The 19,023-nt window shown below is 34.2% G+C and overlaps 1 protein-coding gene across 5 annotated transcripts in view; it reads left to right on the top strand.

Annotated features, from left to right (window-relative positions):
• Positions 1-19,023, top strand: part of LOC140449392 (proton-coupled amino acid transporter-like protein acs) — a 74,388-nt gene that overhangs the window by 32,881 nt on the left and 22,484 nt on the right. For 2 of the 5 annotated variants that reach the window (XM_072542546.1, XM_072542547.1), the window contains exons 2-3: positions 16,101-16,232; positions 16,972-17,007. In XM_072542546.1, coding sequence (XP_072398647.1) covers positions 16,192-16,232; positions 16,972-17,007 — 77 coding nt within the window. In that variant the 5' untranslated portion in view covers positions 16,101-16,191. Of the gene's footprint in view, positions 1-2,776; positions 3,010-13,077; positions 13,202-16,100; positions 16,233-16,971; positions 17,008-19,023 lie in introns of those variants that run through there. The other 3 variants (XM_072542544.1, XM_072542545.1, XM_072542548.1) reach the window with 3 other exon arrangements.

Consider the following 19,023-nt stretch of genomic DNA (forward strand, 5'->3'; position numbering starts at 1 on the left):
TTTTTATAGTTTATTTTTATGAACGAGAGAGTAATTAGCATAATTTTAACTGGTAGCTCCGACCACTCCATGGGCGTGCTCAAGATTAATTGAAAAATTACTTTGAATAATTGTAAAAAATAAATGAATTATTTCAGTGTTATAAAGTGTTATGTGTATGTAAACAAAAGTGACCTCTTTTATCACACACTATATTAGAACTGACTGGCCTACATTAAAAAGGGTTTTAAAAAATTCACATTTTTTTTAATTTTTAAAAATTACAAAAGAGAAAAAGAGTTTTTAAAACCGTCTAAGGTATGTTAAATAGATGAATAAAAATATTAATATAAAACTTACAGCTACTTGTTACAAATCCAAATCAGATTCAGAAGATGAACTTTCAGAACCAAGATTTATAATAACTGGCTCGATCATTTTATCAGTAATATTGTCCAGCTTCCACATTTTTTCCTCTTCTTTAATAGTGTGATTTACTACCTTTTCCCAGTTTTCAGGTTTTACATTATTTACGGCCTCCAAAACCAACTGTTTAACATCATGAATTTTAAAAGTGGTATTTTTTCTTGAAACTTCACTCTTTATCTGTGCCCATACCAGTTCAATCGGGTTTAATTCACAATGATATGGTGGGGATCTAAGTACTGTCATTCCACGATTTTTGGCAATTTCATCAATTTCGTATTTTTTAAATTTTTCTTTATGAAGGGCACACAACGAATAAAGTTCCTTTCTTATAGATCCGGGATGGTACGTAATATTTTTTGAACTCAGTCAATTCTGCAAGTCTTTTTTTAACCACTTGGTTGTGGGCAGTCCTTCTATAAGTCTGGAGTGATAACTTGCATTATCCATTACTATTACACAGTTCTTAGGAAGAAGATCTATCATTTGTTCGAACCATTCTTGAAAGACATCAGCGTTCATGTCTTCATGGTAGTCACCAGTACGAGTTGATTCAAAAGTTAATAAACCACCTTCAACAAAACCGTCTGAACTGCCAATGTGTACTATTATCAGCCTGCGTCCCTTTCCTGATGGTGGGTTTAAACCAGTAGATAAGTTATTTACAAAAGCGTGCCTTTAACTTGTAACAGTTTCATCCTGCCAAAATTTATTTGGTGTATGACCCTCGTTGATCCATGTTTCATCAAGATAAAATATTTTTCTTTTTTGGTTTCTCATTTCCTTTATGGTTCTTAGAAAATGTCTTCTCCATATGACAATATCGCTTCTTTCTAATAAAATAGACTTTCTGGGATTCTTTTTCCAGCGGAAGCCTATTTCTTTTAAAAGTTTCCATAACGTACTTCGACTCATTTCTGGGTAATCCTTATCATCTCGAACTGAGACAAGAACTTTATCCAATGTTGGAAATTCTTGTCTAAAGAAGAATTCATGCACTTTCCGTCGAAGTCCTTCTTTAAAATGATATTCTATTTGAAATTTTGGTTTCCCTGGAGCATTACGTGGCATTTGAAAACTACCACATTTCTCTTCTTTAATAACTCTGTAAATCGTAGATTTCCCAACACCAAGTGTACTGCTAACTAACTCAATGGTCTCACCAACACTTTCACATAAACGTTTGTCTGTAAATGATTTAAAACAATTAAATATTAATGTTTTTTCATTAACTGTTAGAGGACCAATTTTTCGGCGTTTACACGGCACTTCCAAATTTTCCATAACACTAGTATACACAATAAACTGCACCTTGCAACTGAAGTACCTACTTTTAGTGAACTGTTAAGAATTTTGAATACGCCACTTGGACCTTCCTATATACAAAATGGAAAAACCCACTATCACATTTTCTATGGAATAAGTTTAGAAGGTAATTATCTAGTCAATTACTGTCGTAGATTCCTGGAACTAAGGAATTAAATGTTTGATTGTTGAAACTCTTACTTCGTGGAATGCACTCATTTCAGATAAAATAAAACGTTTTATTTTATCTAAAGAATTAAACTTTATTTTGCAAATAGGTAGGTACTTATTAAACTTTTATTGGTTATATATAACCAATAAAATAAACATCTTACATTTCTTGCAAATTCATTAGTACCTGTTAACTTCCTTCACTCCGACACTGGCAACCTTATTTAGGGATTAGTAACCCTCCCAACTATTGTATTCTATTCTGCTCCAACCTTTATACCTGGTGGTCATACTCAATTTAAAATTGTTTTCCTATATACTTCTGTAAATTTGTTGACAAATATCTGTTTTTCATTGAGTCACCCGTATCAACAGTTTAGGGATTTGCATACATAATTTATTGTTTTATTACTCTCTCATACATAAAAATACACTATAACAGACATACGGTCATATTAAATTTTCCCCTAAGCTCAAAATTTTCTACTGCTATCCAAGGTTTTCTTTTTTCACCAAGTGGTTCAAGGGTTTCTTTTTTAACAGACATACGGGCAAGTTGAATTTTCCCCATTTATCGTCAATAGCTCCAGTTTTCTTCGCATTATCTTGTTTGACTTTGATTAAGTTCTCGTTTATTTTAAATAATACAATAGCCGATATAATAGAAATAAAATTTGCATAAATAAACAAAAAAATCATGTCGGTTTATTGAAGTCTGTTGAAGTTCATTCATTCATTAGACTAATGACAAGTCAACGAAAATATTTACCATCATAATCGAATTATTTTGTTTTTCGTTGTTTGCTTCAATTAACAAAAGCATCATATGTTAGGGACGTCACCGAGAACAATAGTTATGTGCATTATAAAGAGCCAAAACCAAGTGTTAGCGACATTTAAATTAATTATAAGTTTTGGCTCCCGTATAAAATAGTATTGCTCTAGCGTGGATATTGAGCATCGGATCGGACTTCAGACCTCAGTCAATCAGCGGAACTTGATAGCGAAGTTTCTGTCCGATTATCGTCTTCATTCAGCAGTTCGCGTCTTCATCAAAGTGTTTATTTATCGAGTTGAGCGCGACTATTGAGTTTTGTTTGTGTAGCTAATTTGATTGTGTCATTGTTGGTATGTACAAAACAATTTACACTAATTTTTCGTTATTGGAGCGACTGATATTGAACAGTTATTGGCCTACATTGTTAAAATGTTTTTGTTTGAGGCCGCTATCTTCTAGTACCGGCAATTTGACACGTTTCTTTTCATAAACAAATTAATTAATACATTACGAATAATCTGTAAAACCATATTTAAAAATTAATGATATTTTGTAGTTGTGTACAATATTGAACAAGGCCCTTTTATTTTTAATTAATACATTTATATACTCATGGACAAAAATATCGAATATTTTGGAAGTTTTTATTTATTTATTTTTTTTTGAAAATAAATTCTGGTCAACCAAATCGTTTATTGTGAAGAAGAGTTTATTTTAACAATATTCAATGAACCATTTTAAATTTTATGCGGAGAAAATTGCGAAAAAGAATAATGCTTAATGTTAGGTAAATAGTTCTATAAGTTCACTAATAAATGAAAAAATAATTTTTAAAAAATCTTCATTTGCATACTCTTGCCCCTATAAATGGGACAGTAGTACGCAAGTGGCGTATTTTTGCACAAAACTAAAATGTATAAAACCTCAAATAAAAGAGATGGTAGGCGTTTAAAAGAAACCTTTTAGTTCAGGAAATGAAGCTCGAAAAAAATTAAAACCTCGCAATTTTTTCGTCCTGCATGAATTGAGGTGAAATTTTAACAGAAGGTAGGTGATAGCCCAAGGATCAAAATCTATATCGAACCGAAGTGCGCTGAAGGGTTTTAGGGGTGAAAACTACCCCTAATTGTCAAAAATTATAAAATAACATATTAAACCTGAATATGGGTAAGATTTGGTTTGAATTAGTTAAATAATGATTATTTTATACTTTTGAATAGATTTCCATCATATTTCAACCCTTAAAAAGCTACCCTTGTTAGAGAATAATGTAAAAAAATTACTAATTCTAAAAAAATGATTTCGCCTTGGATCGATTTGGATAAAAATTTGGATTTAAGCTCAACTCACCCTCTGCTTTATAGTTTATGTCATGCCGATGAACCCTGATTGTTCTTAGGGGTGAAAACTACCCCTAATTTTCAAAAATTGTAAAATAACATTACAAATCTTAAGATGAGTGAAATTTGGTTTGGATTAGTTAAATAGTGATTTTTTATACTTTAAAATACAATTTTATAAATTTCCAACCCTTAAAAATCAATTGTTATGAGTGCTATAGGTGAAAACAATTTTTTGCCAAAATTTTGCAACTTTTCAACTTTTGAAAATCACCCTTTACAACATTGCAGTTTTTATAAACTAATTTAATAGATATAAATTGAAAAAAGTAGAATTAAATACAAAAAAATTTATCAACATAAAAAGGCACCATATATTCTTATACATTTACATAAATAGTTGAAAATATTTACATTTATAGGTAAAACAATTATAATATTAATTTTATTCGTCATCAATTACATCTTCATCGTGATCTATGTCATCCTCATCTTCTTCAATTATTGGTGGACTATTATTGCATACTTCACCTGAGCACCCAGAACAAGTAGAGTTACAGTATAAACCAACTTTTCTGCACCCACATGAAACACCGCATCCTTTTTTGCATTGGCAAAAAATAATTTTCAAAAGTTCATCGGGTGTAGGTTGTTTGTTCATGCGTACGGGTAATAACAAACCATCTTAGGAATACCATCCCCAATCTGTTGCTCTGATATTTTCATTGCCAAGCCACTGTTGAATTTGGTAATAGCATCTTTTTGAATGCTCATCCAAGGCATCAACAGTGGGCAGAAGGGATGATAGCTTAACCGCACAGTTTTTCGTTGTAGCTTTGATGAACTATTCGTACCGCATCTGCTCGAGAAAAGCTTCCAAATCTTTTATTTTTTTTAACTTGGTAAGCTGCGTGTCTTTAACAGTTCCGTACAACATTATTGCACAGTATCTGTCAGCATCTAAAATATCTTCTATTTTCCGGAAAAAAAATTAATTGGTTTTTTTAACGTATTTCCTTCATTTTTAACGATAGAGCGTTTCTTGGAAAACGATTTTATAGAGGTTTTTAAGAGCTACAAGGATCTGTGAATTAAATCTTTTTGGAACCCTTGGTTTTTAAATGGGGTGAGTTTAAAGGGCTCGAAAAAGATGGTGCTTGATCGTAAATCGATGCTTTAAACGGCTATATCTCGCCAAATATTCATTGTACAACAAATATAAATAAAGGAAAATTTTAGTCATTAAAAAAGCTACAATTTAGTACATTTTTATTTTTTTCATATATTCAGTATTTTCGGGAATATTTAAAAAAAAGAAGGGTAAAAAATATGAAATTGTAAATCGTTTCTCGCTTTAAGCTGTACTTTTTCTAAAACTAAGCATTTTAAATGGGTCAAACTTCTTGGACGTATTAACAATACATGTACAAAGAGAATTGCAGAAGGGTGAAGATCGATTTTAATTATGGGGGTAGTTAGGGGGTTGTTTTCATCGATTTTTTTCTTAAAAAAATGAGGTATTGACCTTATTTTCATCATAACTCACTCAATTTTTGAGCTAGAGTCTTTTTTTTTATGATAGGTCTATTTATGCTCCCTAAAAAAGGTTATATGAGTTTTCTTCCAAAAATGCATCATTTTCCCGATATTTGACTTTGAATCTTTCAAATTTGGCATTTGAAGAAAACCGCTGAACATTGATAGGCCGTATTTCGGTTCCTATTATATCGCAAAAACATTTTAAAAAATGAATTGTATTTGTCTTTTTAAAAGCTACAAATTTGTTCTCTACAATTTTTTTGATAAAATGCACCATTTTCGAGTTATTCGCGAAAAATCGATTAAAAACGTCGATTTTTTCTTCTAAAAGTTGTTACTTTCAATCGCGAATAACTTGAAAAATATCAGTTTTACAAAAAAAATGTATAGAACATTTTTTGTTTAGAATTACTTTTTTAATTGAAACCTGTGGTTAAAACGTAAAAAAAAATTTCACCCCCGAGATGGGGTGGCAACTACCTCCAAGGCTTTGGCGCACCTTGGTTCGATATAGATTTTGATCCTTAAGGTATTACCTACCTTCTGTTAAAATTTCAAGTCAATCCACGCAGGACGAAAAAATTGCAAGGTGAAATGCTTCATTTCCTGGACTATTTATAAAAAAAAAACCAAACGTAAAATACAAAACGTTAATCTAAAAGTGAATTGTATCTTCTGTTGTCTCACGAAAACGAAATATTGTGGACAGTTGCTTAAAAAATACGCCTTCATAATCATAATCATTTACTTGGTAGACTTTGGCGACAAATAATCTGTATGATTTTTTTCCAAAAACCGTCACTACGATAAAGTCATCAGTTAAAATATTTGGTACAACATCAATACTTTCTGATAGGAGAGTGCTACTGATTCATCAGATGATGATTCACTTTCAGGATTGATCTTTTGATTCTTCAGTAATATTTTCCTCTCCTTCTCTTTTTCTGCTTCCTCCTTTTCTACTTGTTCTTCTAAAAGTCGCTCCTTATTAGATGTCGATTTGGGTCGACTTCAAACTTTTCCAGGTGCGTTTCTTTTTATCTTAATTTTTGGGAAGGGAATAATGTCTGAAGGTGAAATTACTGACTGTTCTGATGTTGATGAGGAGTTCTTCTTCTTCTCGTTGAAACTGGATAAAAACGTGACCTTCATCTTCACCCAAATCTTGGTCTGTTACTTCCGCTGGCATAAAATCTACGCCCGAAAGAATATTTTTATCTAGTGGGTAGATTCCTGTAGAGCGAAAGCCCTCTCTTGCTATATCTACAGTAGCAGTTTTTGCAAATGCTGTGGAAAAGAGACCAGTCATAATCAGCTTTTAATGGTTTGAAAAATGTCCGATCGAGTGGCTGGGTCTTATGGCTACTATGTGGTGGCAGGCTTAATAAGTGGATGAAATTATGTAATCACGTAATTTTTTTTATAGCCCTTTTTCTATCCGAATTGTCGAATAAAGGCCTCTTCCATTTGTCGCCATTCATCCCTGTTGTGTGCTAGTCGTTTCCACATTGGTCCTGCGACTCTTTTGATATCGTCGCTCCAGAGCATTTGAGGTCTTCCTCTTGGTCTCTTCGCATCGTACGGTCGCCAGTTTCCGACTTCTTTGTTCCATCTACCATCTTCGAGACGTTCGTTGTGTCCAGCCCATTTCCATTTTAATTTAGCTGCTTGTTTCGCGGCGTCCTTTATTTTTGTTTTGTTCCGGATTGCTTCGTTCGTTTGCCGATCTATTAGTGAGATACCAAGCATCTGTCGTTCCATGGCTCGCTGAGTTTTTCGAATCTTGTCCATGTTCTTTTTTGTGAATGTCCAGGTTTGAGCTCCGTAAGTGAGAACGGGAAGGATACAAGAATCGAACACTTTGGTTCGAAGGTTTTGGGGTATCTTTTTGTCTTTCAGTATGTATAAGAGTTTTCCAAATGCGGCCCATCCCATTCTTACTCGTCTGCTTATTTCGGTAGTTTGGTTTTCTTTGTTTACCTTGATATTCTGACCAAGATATATGTATTCTTCTACATGTTCCACTTTTGTTCCTTGGATGCTTATCGTCGGTTGATCATCTTTATTCGACATTAGCTTAGTTTTACTCAGATTCATTTTCAGTCCTTTTTTTATGGATTCCGTATGAAGCTCATCGATCATCGTCTTCAGTTCTTTCTAGCTGTCGGCTATTAGTACTACGTCATCTGCATATCTTAGATGGTTTAAATACTTTCCGTTTATCGATAGTCCCTTCGTTTCCCAATTTAGTGATTTAAAGATGTCTTCAAGTGCGGCAGTAAATAGTTTTGGAGATATGGTGTCTCCCTGTCTTACTCCTCGGTTGATTTTTATTGGCCTCGTTTTCATTCCGTTATCCATCGTGACTACCATTTCAGCGTGTTGATATATATTATGTATTAATATCATCTATCCTATATCTAGAATCTATTCTGCTGTTGACCAGTGCTTCCTCAATAGCCCATAATTCTATGCTGTCAAAAGCTTTCTCGTAGTCTATAAATGCTAAACAGATTGGTAAATTGTATTCGTTAACTTTTTCTATTAGGACCTTTAGTGTGTGAAGATGGTCACATGTACTGAACGCTTTTCTAAATCCGGCTTGCTCTACTGGTTGATATACATCGAACTTTGTTGTCAATCTATTTGTAATTATTTTTGTGAATGTTTTATAAAGTTGTGATAGTAGTGATATTGGACGATAATTTTTCACATCTGTATTGTCCCCTTTTTTGTGTATTAATATTGTGTTAGCAGTATTCCATTCCTTTGGTATGTTTCCTTCAAATAGGCATTTATTAAAAAGTATTTTTAGGTACCTGATGACTTCTTCTCCGCCTTCTTTCAACATTTCTGCCAGAATTCCATCACTACCCGGTGCTTTATTTCTTTTCAATTCTTTAATTGCATTTTCTATTTCTACTTCGCTTATTTCGGGCATTACTTCAGAATTTACGTTTGTTATTTGTCTTTTCAGATTTTGCTTTGAAGAGTCGGGGGGATCGTTTCTTGAGCGGTATAACTCGGTATAGAAGTTTTCAACTATGTTTGATATCTGAGCTTTGCTTGTTTCTAGTTGGCCTTGTTGATTTTTCATAGTTATAATATTTTTCTTTCCTAATTTCGGTTTGGTATATTTCAGACTTCGATTTTTCTCATCATGTAATATTAAATATGTAATATGAAATGTAATAATATGGATGAAATAATGGATGTATCCCCAACTACCCTAATGGTATTTTACTCTAAACTTAAATGCTAATTTGAATTGCTTAACCAAGTCTTTTTAACTGAAACAAGCTCTAGTTCTTATTACTGCTTGCATCCTTCTCGGCATGCTTGCAAGTACATTTTGGACATATCCCTAAGGAGTTGCAATCCATTCATCCTGTGGAGCAAGCCGAAGCTGCTCTATCGTATGTGGAACGAGATTTCTTTGTCGTATGCGGTGTTTTAGCTAATCCCATATATTCTCTATTAGATTTAAATCCGGGCTAAATGGTGGCTAATATAATCTTCGATTTTGGACCTCATCAAGTTAATTACTTACTATTGGCAGCGGCATGTGGTTCAGCATTTCAGTTACACTTTTTATTTGAAACATTTTTCTGTACGGCGTATAGATTATTTGTAAATCGATTTTTTTGCGTTTTTACATTCCTGCGGGGCGGTTTTAGGGGGAAGCCCGGGGGTAAAAGTGTTAAACTTTTTTAGGGTCTCAAAAATAATACTGTCGACAAAATTCAGCTTAGGGTTTAGCTTAGATTTTTAGGATTAAAATCTCTGACCACTGGACTATTAATTAATTACATTATTTGTTACATTCATTGCATATTAAGTACTACGGTTTATATTTTGTATTAGTTGTGTATTCAATAAAAATAATTTTGTTATAAATGTGAAAAGACCTCAAAAACTTCATATAAATCTGATATTTCTTTTATCTTCTCACATTGCATCATAAAATTTCCCGCGTAAAATAACCGACCGTTGTGACGGATAATGACGGCATCCCTACAATCTTCACGTAGAATTGCATCATACGATACGTTTTGACGAATGAATCGCGTTCACAGACACCAGCATAAACTGTTGTGTCGAACGTAGACCACTAGGTCATTGTGATGCGCAGCACGCTACTTATACTGGGTGTCCTTTTAACATGAAAACGATAAAAAAGTATGTGTAGTTAAATATTTTTATTTTTTGATCAATTTGTTTAGGATAAACACATTATACCCCTTTTCAAAAAAGCAGATAAATCGGACCCGGAGAATTACAGAGGAATTAATTTATTAATTAAAGACAACACTAAAATTAACAACCAAAGTGATAACAAATAAACTGATTACTGACAACTACGAGTGGTCCAGGTAAGGAGAATGTAACAATATTATCTGCGGCAAATGTATTTGGAGACAAAGTACCACCATGTATTGTATTTAAAGGAAAGTTCGTATGGGACCAGTGGATGGCAACACAGGAGCCAGATAATCTTGATATAGCATATGCAGCTACTCCAAACGGCTGGATGGAAACGGACATTTTCGTCAATTTCTTAAAAAAATACATTTTTGAATGCTGTGGGACAACAAAGACCACTATTATTGATATATGATGGTCACAGCACTCACGTAAATACAAAAGTCATCGAATTAGCTCGTGAAAATGAGATTACCATTCTCAAGTTGCCGCCACACACATCGCATTTACTACAACCCTTAGATTTGTCCGTGTTTAAATCCTTTAAGACTGAGTGGGACAAAAAATTGGTGGCTTGGCAGCGAAGAAATCAAGGAATAAAAATGCCGAAGCGAACATTTTCTGAACATGTTCGTGACGTGTGGTATGGTACAAAGCCAGAAATCATCCAAAGCGGATTTCGGAAAGCGGGAATATTCCCATACAAAAATGACGTTGTAGAAGAAGATAAATTTCACCCCGATGCCTATAAACGTTGGAAGGAGATAAATAACAAAACTGCGAATCAAGGTGACGAAAATATGGAAGCAACTCTAAAAGATTTACCGCCATGGGTTTCTTTTGAAGACTTGCTTTTGAAAATAGTCAAACCAATGCCTCGTTTGGAACCAGTAAAGAAAACACGAGTAACTCCTGGTGCCGAGGTTATAACCAGTAATGATTATTACCAAAAATTACAAGAAAAAGCAAACAATAGTATTGAAGCAGTGCCCAGCACCAGTGGGATAAAGTATCAGCGGAAAATAAAATCTAGACGACGAAAACAGCATAGTTCCAGTTCTAGTGACGAGTTATCTGATATAGATCCACCGTTAGATGATGATTCTTTGGATAATGATTCGCTAGATGATTTGGTTGAGGACATCCTAGATGACGATATGGGCAACAATATTGAAAATTTAAAGGAAGATTTTGAGTGTGGACAGTGGCTTGTAGTGAAATATACCGGAAAGAAATCTGTGAAACACTTCAGTGGAACAATAGTGGGATTTGACCAGGAAAACAACAATCCAATTGTTAAATTCACGAAAAAGAAGAATAACAATTATACATTTTACTGGCCAGATAATGATGACACTGACACTGTTTCCAGGGAAAATATTGTCATGATATTGCCACATCCTGTAGAAAATAGAAGAGGAAAATCGTTCCAGTTCAGTGTATCTTTCAAAGGATTGAATTTCGTATGCTAGGAAATTTAGCTTTTATATTTTGTTCTCATCAAAAAATTTTGGACTTTTTATAAAAATAAATATTACTGACACTAAATTTTATGTTTCTTATTCGCAATTGCCCCATACATAGTGAAATACACAACACATATAATAGCCACATGCTATTCCCACTTGCCCCACAGTCTGGGGCAAGTGAGAATATTTGATCAGGTAACGAAAAAAAAATTGTATTTGATAATGTTTTCATAATTAACACGTGTTACTAAATCAGTACTAATTAGAAACTTCTAATGACTTTATATACTAATTGTGATTATTCTAGAATGCATACTTCAGTTTTAATAGTGACATGAACATCATCTCTAGAAAAATGCGTTCGCTCTTACCCTGACTTACCTTATTTATTAGACTTTTTTGGAAAGTATTGGCGAAAACTACATCGTCCCCTAAATGACTTCAATTTTTCATCAATCGTAAACATCGCAACAATCGTTGTATTAAACACGGATGGAACGGAAGAACCAGAAATCCAAAGAAGAATAGTAGAAAGGGAAACAAAGCTTATTTTTCACTCAATCATGTGTTCCGCTCCAAAAACACACACTGGAGATCGAAAATCAGGGTCTACAAAACTATCATCAGACCAATAGTATGTTATACATGCGAGACATGGGTGATGACAGAAGAGACAAAAAGAAAACTGGAAGTCTTCGAAAAAAAAGTCCTAAGAAAGATATTTGGACCTATTAACGAAAACGGAATATGGAGATCCAGGTATAACCATGAACTCTACCAACTGTTCAAAGAGACACCGATCTCAGAATTCGTTAAACTTCAGAGACTTCGCTGGGCTGGTCATGTAGTAAGAATGGAGACAGAAAGATTGCCGAAAAGTGCCCTAGCTAGTAAAATGCAGGCCGCAAGACCAAAAGGAAGGCCACGGAAAAGATGGGAGGATGAAGTGGCAGCGGACGCGCAAAATTTGCTAGACGTGAGAACCTGGAGAAGATCGACGCGGGAGCGACAAGGTTAGAGGCATAGTTCGGAGGAGGCCAAGGCTCGATTTGGGCTGTAGCGCCATTGGAGAGAGAGAAACAGAGATTAATGAATAACATTTTAGGAAATGTTTGGAAAGATAAACAAATTACTCATACAAATATTCATCAGGAATTTACCGAAGTCGTTCAGTTCATCAGGAGTCTTTAAAACTTGCTCATTTGTATTTTTATTGTATTGTATTCGAAGTTTATCCTGAAAATTCTGCTATAAAGACGATGCTATTATGCATTTCCAAATCGAATATAAATATTTTTATAACTTTCAAACGCTATTTTTTGGCAACTGCTGAGCAAAAATATTTAACTAGAGAAATTAAAAAAAAATTGTAATAGCTTATACCTAAATAACAAACATCGGTAAAGTTGTTATTAATAATAGTCTCCCGTTTTATACCGCTGTCGCGGCTTTGGGAGTATAGCAGGGTAGTCTGCTATATCTAGGGCCTACGGTATACAAGGAAGGTAACATGGCCAGTGCTACGCTTCAACCGTCTATTATTACCCCTGGTTTTACCCAAGGTACTCATTTTTATTCAGGCTGAGTCGACCTGGGGCCTATAGACATTTTTAAAATGTCTAGATGTTCTTGCCGGCGGTGGGATTCGAACCCCGGACCACCGGCTTCCGAGTCAAGCATCCTACCGCTTGCGCTACGCAGGCCCTAAAGTTGTTATTGCTCACTTCTTTTCCGCTGTCTTCTAGACCCATTAATGACCTTCGTCGCAGATTATAGTAAGAGCGTTCGTACAGATTTATCTCGGAATTTTCTAATGATAGTGTGCGGGAAATCTTTTATTTTGATTTAATGTCCGACCCACGTCCCACGTCGTAGTAGGCCAATGAGTCCCGTCGCGAATGTATCTGGAAAGGATTTTGATCGTCTACCGCTTAGTGGTTTCTGAAATTTTATAACGAGCGGAAATCGGGTGGTTTTTCGAGATAATTGCAGTAAGTACGTAAAAAATATACAATACAATGATTTTATCGTATAAAATGTATTTTATACGATATATAAAAGTTTTGTTATGTATTAGTAAAAACAGTTCTACCTATTTTGCTTCTTCTTGTATTAAGCCCTAAGCCACTTCTTGTTTGATCTTAAAACTGAGTATCTTTGAAGTTGCTTGCAGCAATCTAGTTATTTTTTAAAAGGTCTTCTTGATAATTTGGTACCTAGCAAGAATTAAAGTTTTGGATTCAAATCTATGTCATAGAATAATCGAACACACATGTGTTGGGTTGTTCTCTGTCTATGTACTGATGTCAGAAAGTAGGAGACTTAATCACATTTATTTGAGTGCACAAAAAACATTCCACATACCTATAATTTAATTGAAGATTTAATAAAATATAATGTTCTACCTTTTAATATTTGCTATCTACTGTCTTTGAACACGAAATGTATATATACTCAGAAAGTCAATTTTCAAGTCAAGTCAAGAGAAAATTTTGGTCATTTTCAAAGTATTTCAGTTTTTTTTTATTTTTAGCTCTATTTTGATGATTTTTTTAGCACACTATGTAAAAATTTATAAATTTTAATTTAGTATAGTGACTTTTTTAATAAAATTTTGTATTTGACTTATTATACGGGGTTAATCGAAAAGTGGTTTTATTATCCTAAGTTTGAAACATCCTGTTTAATAATTCCGTTAGCGGATTTTCGTAAAACCTTGTGTTTCAGTTGCAACCATGTCTTCTTAGTATTATGTTTTTTGTTTTTTACACAATTTACTACTTTTCCTACCATTATCTTTTGTATTAATTTGTAATTCGACGATGGGGGCTTTGGTGACTGATATCGACATCCCAGAAGCACTGTATTTAAATAATGATTAAAAGCAACGACATGATCTTGGTTCTAATGAACAATGACAATAATAACAAAACATAAAAAAACAACTTAAATGTAACTTAACTCAAGTACGCAAATAACAAAGAAAAACTACTAAAAAATAACTTAATACTTTCTATTGCCTCCACTAGCCCCTATAACTGCCTGTACATGTCGGCTCATGCTGTCTATAAGATTGCGAATATCATCTTGCTGGATGTTTTGCCATTCCTCTTCTAGAGCCAAGCGAAGTTCGTTAATTGAGGCTGGTGCGACTTCGCGACCTCTAATATTTCTACCAAACATGTTCAAAACGTGCTCTATTGGGTTCAGATCTGGTGAACACGCTGGCCAGTTCATTTTATTAATATCAACTTCCCCTGAATATTGCGTGACATACATTGCAGAGTGGGGTTGCGCATTATCTTGCATTAATAGAAAATCATCGCCGATATATTGAGAAAAGATATATTAAAAATACGTGATTCGCTAAAATTTCCTCAATATGCTGGTGTGCAGTCAACGAACCCTCAATAAATACCAATTCAGTGTGTGCCTCTCGGGATATTCCTATCCATCACCGAACCCCCTCCATAGCTAACGCGGGGACTGAAAGCGTACTCCGCAAATCTCTCTTCAGTTCGACGCCATACTCGTTCTCTCCCATCTGATGAGTGAAGACAGTATCTCGACTCATCCGTAAAAAGAACATTACTCCATTGTCCTAAATTCCAATGTAAATGTTCCCTTGAAAATTGTAGTCTAGCCACTCTGTGCCGTGGAAGTAATATGGGCCCAGTTGCTGATCTGTAACTTTGCAAAAAAAATTCATGTAATCTTCGACGAACCGTAAATACACTTACATTATTGCCTCGAACCTCTTGAAGCTGATTTCTTGCTTGAACCGCTGTAAATGACGATCTCGCAAAGCGTTGATTCGTATAAAACGATCATCTAAAGCAGTAGTTTTGCGCTTCCTTCCACTTCCCGCTTTACGCTTGTTTATTCCAGTTCGTATAAAATGTTTCACTACCCTTTGGATGGTAGAGCGATGAGTGTGTATTACTCTAGCCACATATTCATAATTTCGCCCATCTCCAACCAGAGCAACGGCGTTCGCTCAATCTTCGACACTAAGAACCATGATCAATCATAGGTAAACAAAATGTTAGTGTCGATATGATATAATGATAATAGTCACCAAAGCCACCTCGTCGTATTACTAAATAACTCAAAAATAATCATAATTAAAAAAGTTCTAAATTGTGGGTGACAAATTCATTTGGCTCTAAAAAATGAACCAAGGCATATTTTGACATAAAACAAAAAACACAATGTTTAGGAGACATGGTTGTAACGGAAAAATAAGGTTTTACGAAAATTCGCAAACGGAATTATTCCACAGGTTGTTTCAAAGTTAGGATAATAAAACCACGTTTTAATTAACCCCTGACAATAAGTCAAATATAATTTTATCAAAAAACTGACTATACCAAATTAAAATTTGATGGCCCTGTAAGCCGAAAGCGCTCAGCTTGGAATTAAAATTGTTTACAAACTTCAAAAATACTTTACTTTTCCATTTTTGGGCATATTTATATGTCTAATCTCAATTTTATAACCAAAATTTTCAAAGAATAATCTATGTACCTCTGTATATAACCTTTATGCTACCAATATTGGGCATAGATTCTCTATTTCTTGCTACATTCATCCACCTTGGGTCTACAACTTTTTGAGGTCGTCTGTGCATCGCATTGGTTCTCCAAAAGACCAAATACTACAACTTTGGCGAGCATTATTCATAAAATAACCATTCTTTTGAGTTTAAATTTGTACATATTTTCAAAAAAAAAAAACAATATATAATACAATTTTTAGTGTAGATGATTCATATTAAAAAACAACTAAATTGTATTAACAATAAAACAGATATAAAATAAATATGTACAGGTTAAGATATTTACGTTTCTTAGTTTTTAAAATAGTTATAGATATCTATTTTATTTTCAGAGAAGCCTAAGATAGAAAAGTAGAATTAATGGTTCCCCCACGTTTATTCTATTGTTTTCACTGGTGTTAAGAAAATTTCCACATATCCAAAATGGACAACGACCAAATGAAATTGGAGCCTATGGGTCCCAAGTAAGTATACACGTCTCATATGGTATCTAGGGTGTTTGATGTAGACGGCACATTAGACTTTTTCCACACAACTATAGCTAGAGTATTGTATAGAATATACAGGTTATGATCAACAGAGAATAACAAAAAAGGTCGAAATAATGGATGGAAATGGATGCAATTAGAAGATCACTACGGATTCCAGTAGAGATAAATTAAGAAAAGACGTGAAAAATCGAATGACAATAAAAGAAATAATCATGAAAGGAAATGCCGTGGTTGACACGCCGAGCTAAGACTTTAAAATCAAAATGTTTGACGAATTTATATCGAGGAGAATAGGAAGTGGCTACTGTTGCCATACAAAGGAAGTGTCTATTGTAAAAATTTTTACGAAATATTTCAAGAACTTCAAATTGAACTTAAGGACAAATCAAGCATTTTACATTAATTGTAACAGAACACTAATGGATGAAACACTATAATATACAGTTCTATATAACAGGGTTTAGAAGAACAAACTGTATACGGAATTGTAGAACTGTACACAGTAGATATTTTACTATTTTTTTATTGCTATTATATATTTCAACTTATTTCTTCTACCTTTACTACTTTCTTCCTCTTTTTGTATAATTAATGTACATGATACAATCTTATTTTAGTTTTAAGGTGCAAAAATCTATTCTTTCCCATATTTTCTTCATATTTACTAAAGTGTTGTACAGTTATGTTAACGTAACCTTCAAATTTTTTCCAGAGATATTGAAGAGAGATCGGGTCTTCTTAATAAAGGGTAAACTTTTATATATTTTTTTGTATATGTTCGGGTTACGGTAGATTTTTGTTATTGATATAAGTAGATAGTTTGGTGAATGATTTGGTGGTGGTAATGAGCTGTATATAAATGCTTAACTATAGTGTCTCGGTAGAAAAAATACTTATATTCTACGGTTGTTTAATCGATGGCGTTCCATAACAGATGGTGCTACTAGATTTGGGGTTTTAGGTACTATGTGCAAATTGTGCTATTCTAAAAAAATGCACTTAACTTTAATGATATCAAACTGTTATTTTGAATGAACTTAATTTGTATATATACAATTTATGGGATAATCTACGGAAGTAATTAGTTTAGAGCTTACATGAGTACTGATAGATAGAACGGTTTAGCTTAGGATTTTATTAAACATCTAAAGAACGAACTTTTATTGCACTTATAACGGAACATTGTTTTACATATAAAAAAAACTTAATATAGCCCTCCAATGTTGCAAACAATCTTAAAATTTTCCATTGTCGTCCTCTTTAGTTGCATCTTCTTCTTCTACGGCACTACAGCCCAAATTGGGCCTTGGTCTCCTTTATTTTTCGCCTCCACCCTTGCTTGTCTGTGGCTGATCTTCTCCATACACGGTCTCCTAAAACGGCTTGTGTCTCGCTGTTTACTGTGTCTTCCCAGCGCTTTCTTGGCTTTCTAACTGGTCTCTTTCCCTGCATTCCAGCATTCAGTGCTATTTTTGGTAGCCTATCCCATTCTGTCATATATAGTTTCAGGGTCACAAAGGGCGTGAGACAAGGCTGCATACTAAGCCCAATTCTATTTAACATCTATGGTGAATGGATAATGCGGAAAGCTACTGAGGACTGGAACGGTGGCATCACCATTGGCGGGAAGAAGATTTGCAACTTGAGATATGCAGATGATACTACTATCCTCGCTAATTCTGAAGCTGAATTGATTCACCTGCTACAACGGATAGAAGACGTAAGCTTAACGATGGGCCTTAAAATAAACAGAGATAAAACGAGAATCATGATAATTGACAGAGCTAACAGCAATCAAAATCATCTGATTATCATCGTCATGATAAACAATATCGCTGTTGTAGATAAATTTGTGTATCTGGGCTCAATAATAACCAACAAAGGAGGCTGTACTGAAGAAATAAAGCGGCGGTCAGCAATCGCAAAAAGCGCTATGGCAAAATTAACAAAAATTTGGAAAAGCCATGAAATAACTACCGATACAAAAATGAGACTAGTAAGAAGTCTAGTTTTTACAGTTTTTACTTATGCATCGGAATGCTGGACCCTTACTGAGAAAGACAAAAAGAACATAGATGTATTTGAGATGTACTGCTGGAGACGAATGCTGAGAATACCATGGGTGGCCCGAAGAACAAATGAATCCATACTGGACCAGCTAAACATAAAGAAAAGACTAAGAACACAAATATCAGAACAAATAATAAGCTATTTTGGACATGTGCTTCGAAGAAATGGTCTTGAAAAACTTACCATCCAGGGAAAAGTAGAAGGCAAAAGAAATAGAGGTAGATCTCCCACACGATACACGGACCATATTGTTGCTACCATTGGCGCTCCATTGTCAGAATGTGCTAGAATGGCAGAAGATAGAAAAACGTGGAGGAACATTGGGAAATTTAGCTAATAGCTTCATGATATCACGATACCTGCATCAGGTTACCGACTAAGAAGAAGATTCCATTCTTACCACATGTCCAGCCCATTACAATATTTGTATTCTAATGAAGTCTGACAGTGGTGCTTCCTTATAAAGTTGATAAAGCTCGTTGTTGTATCGACTTCTGAAGATTCTGTTGTCCCTCACAGGTCCTAGTATTCTCCTCGGTACTTTCCTTTCGAATGTGTCGAGTTTGCTTTTGGATGTTTCTTTTAGGACCCATGCTTCACTGCCATAGCATGCTATTGGTCGAATTAAGGTTTTATAGATTCTCATCTTTGTATTTCGGTGGACATTTTTAGACCGAAATATATGGGAGAGGAC

This window comes from Diabrotica undecimpunctata, chromosome 9 (assembly GCF_040954645.1).
Source record: "Diabrotica undecimpunctata isolate CICGRU chromosome 9, icDiaUnde3, whole genome shotgun sequence".
Taxonomy (NCBI): domain Eukaryota; kingdom Metazoa; phylum Arthropoda; class Insecta; order Coleoptera; family Chrysomelidae; genus Diabrotica; species Diabrotica undecimpunctata.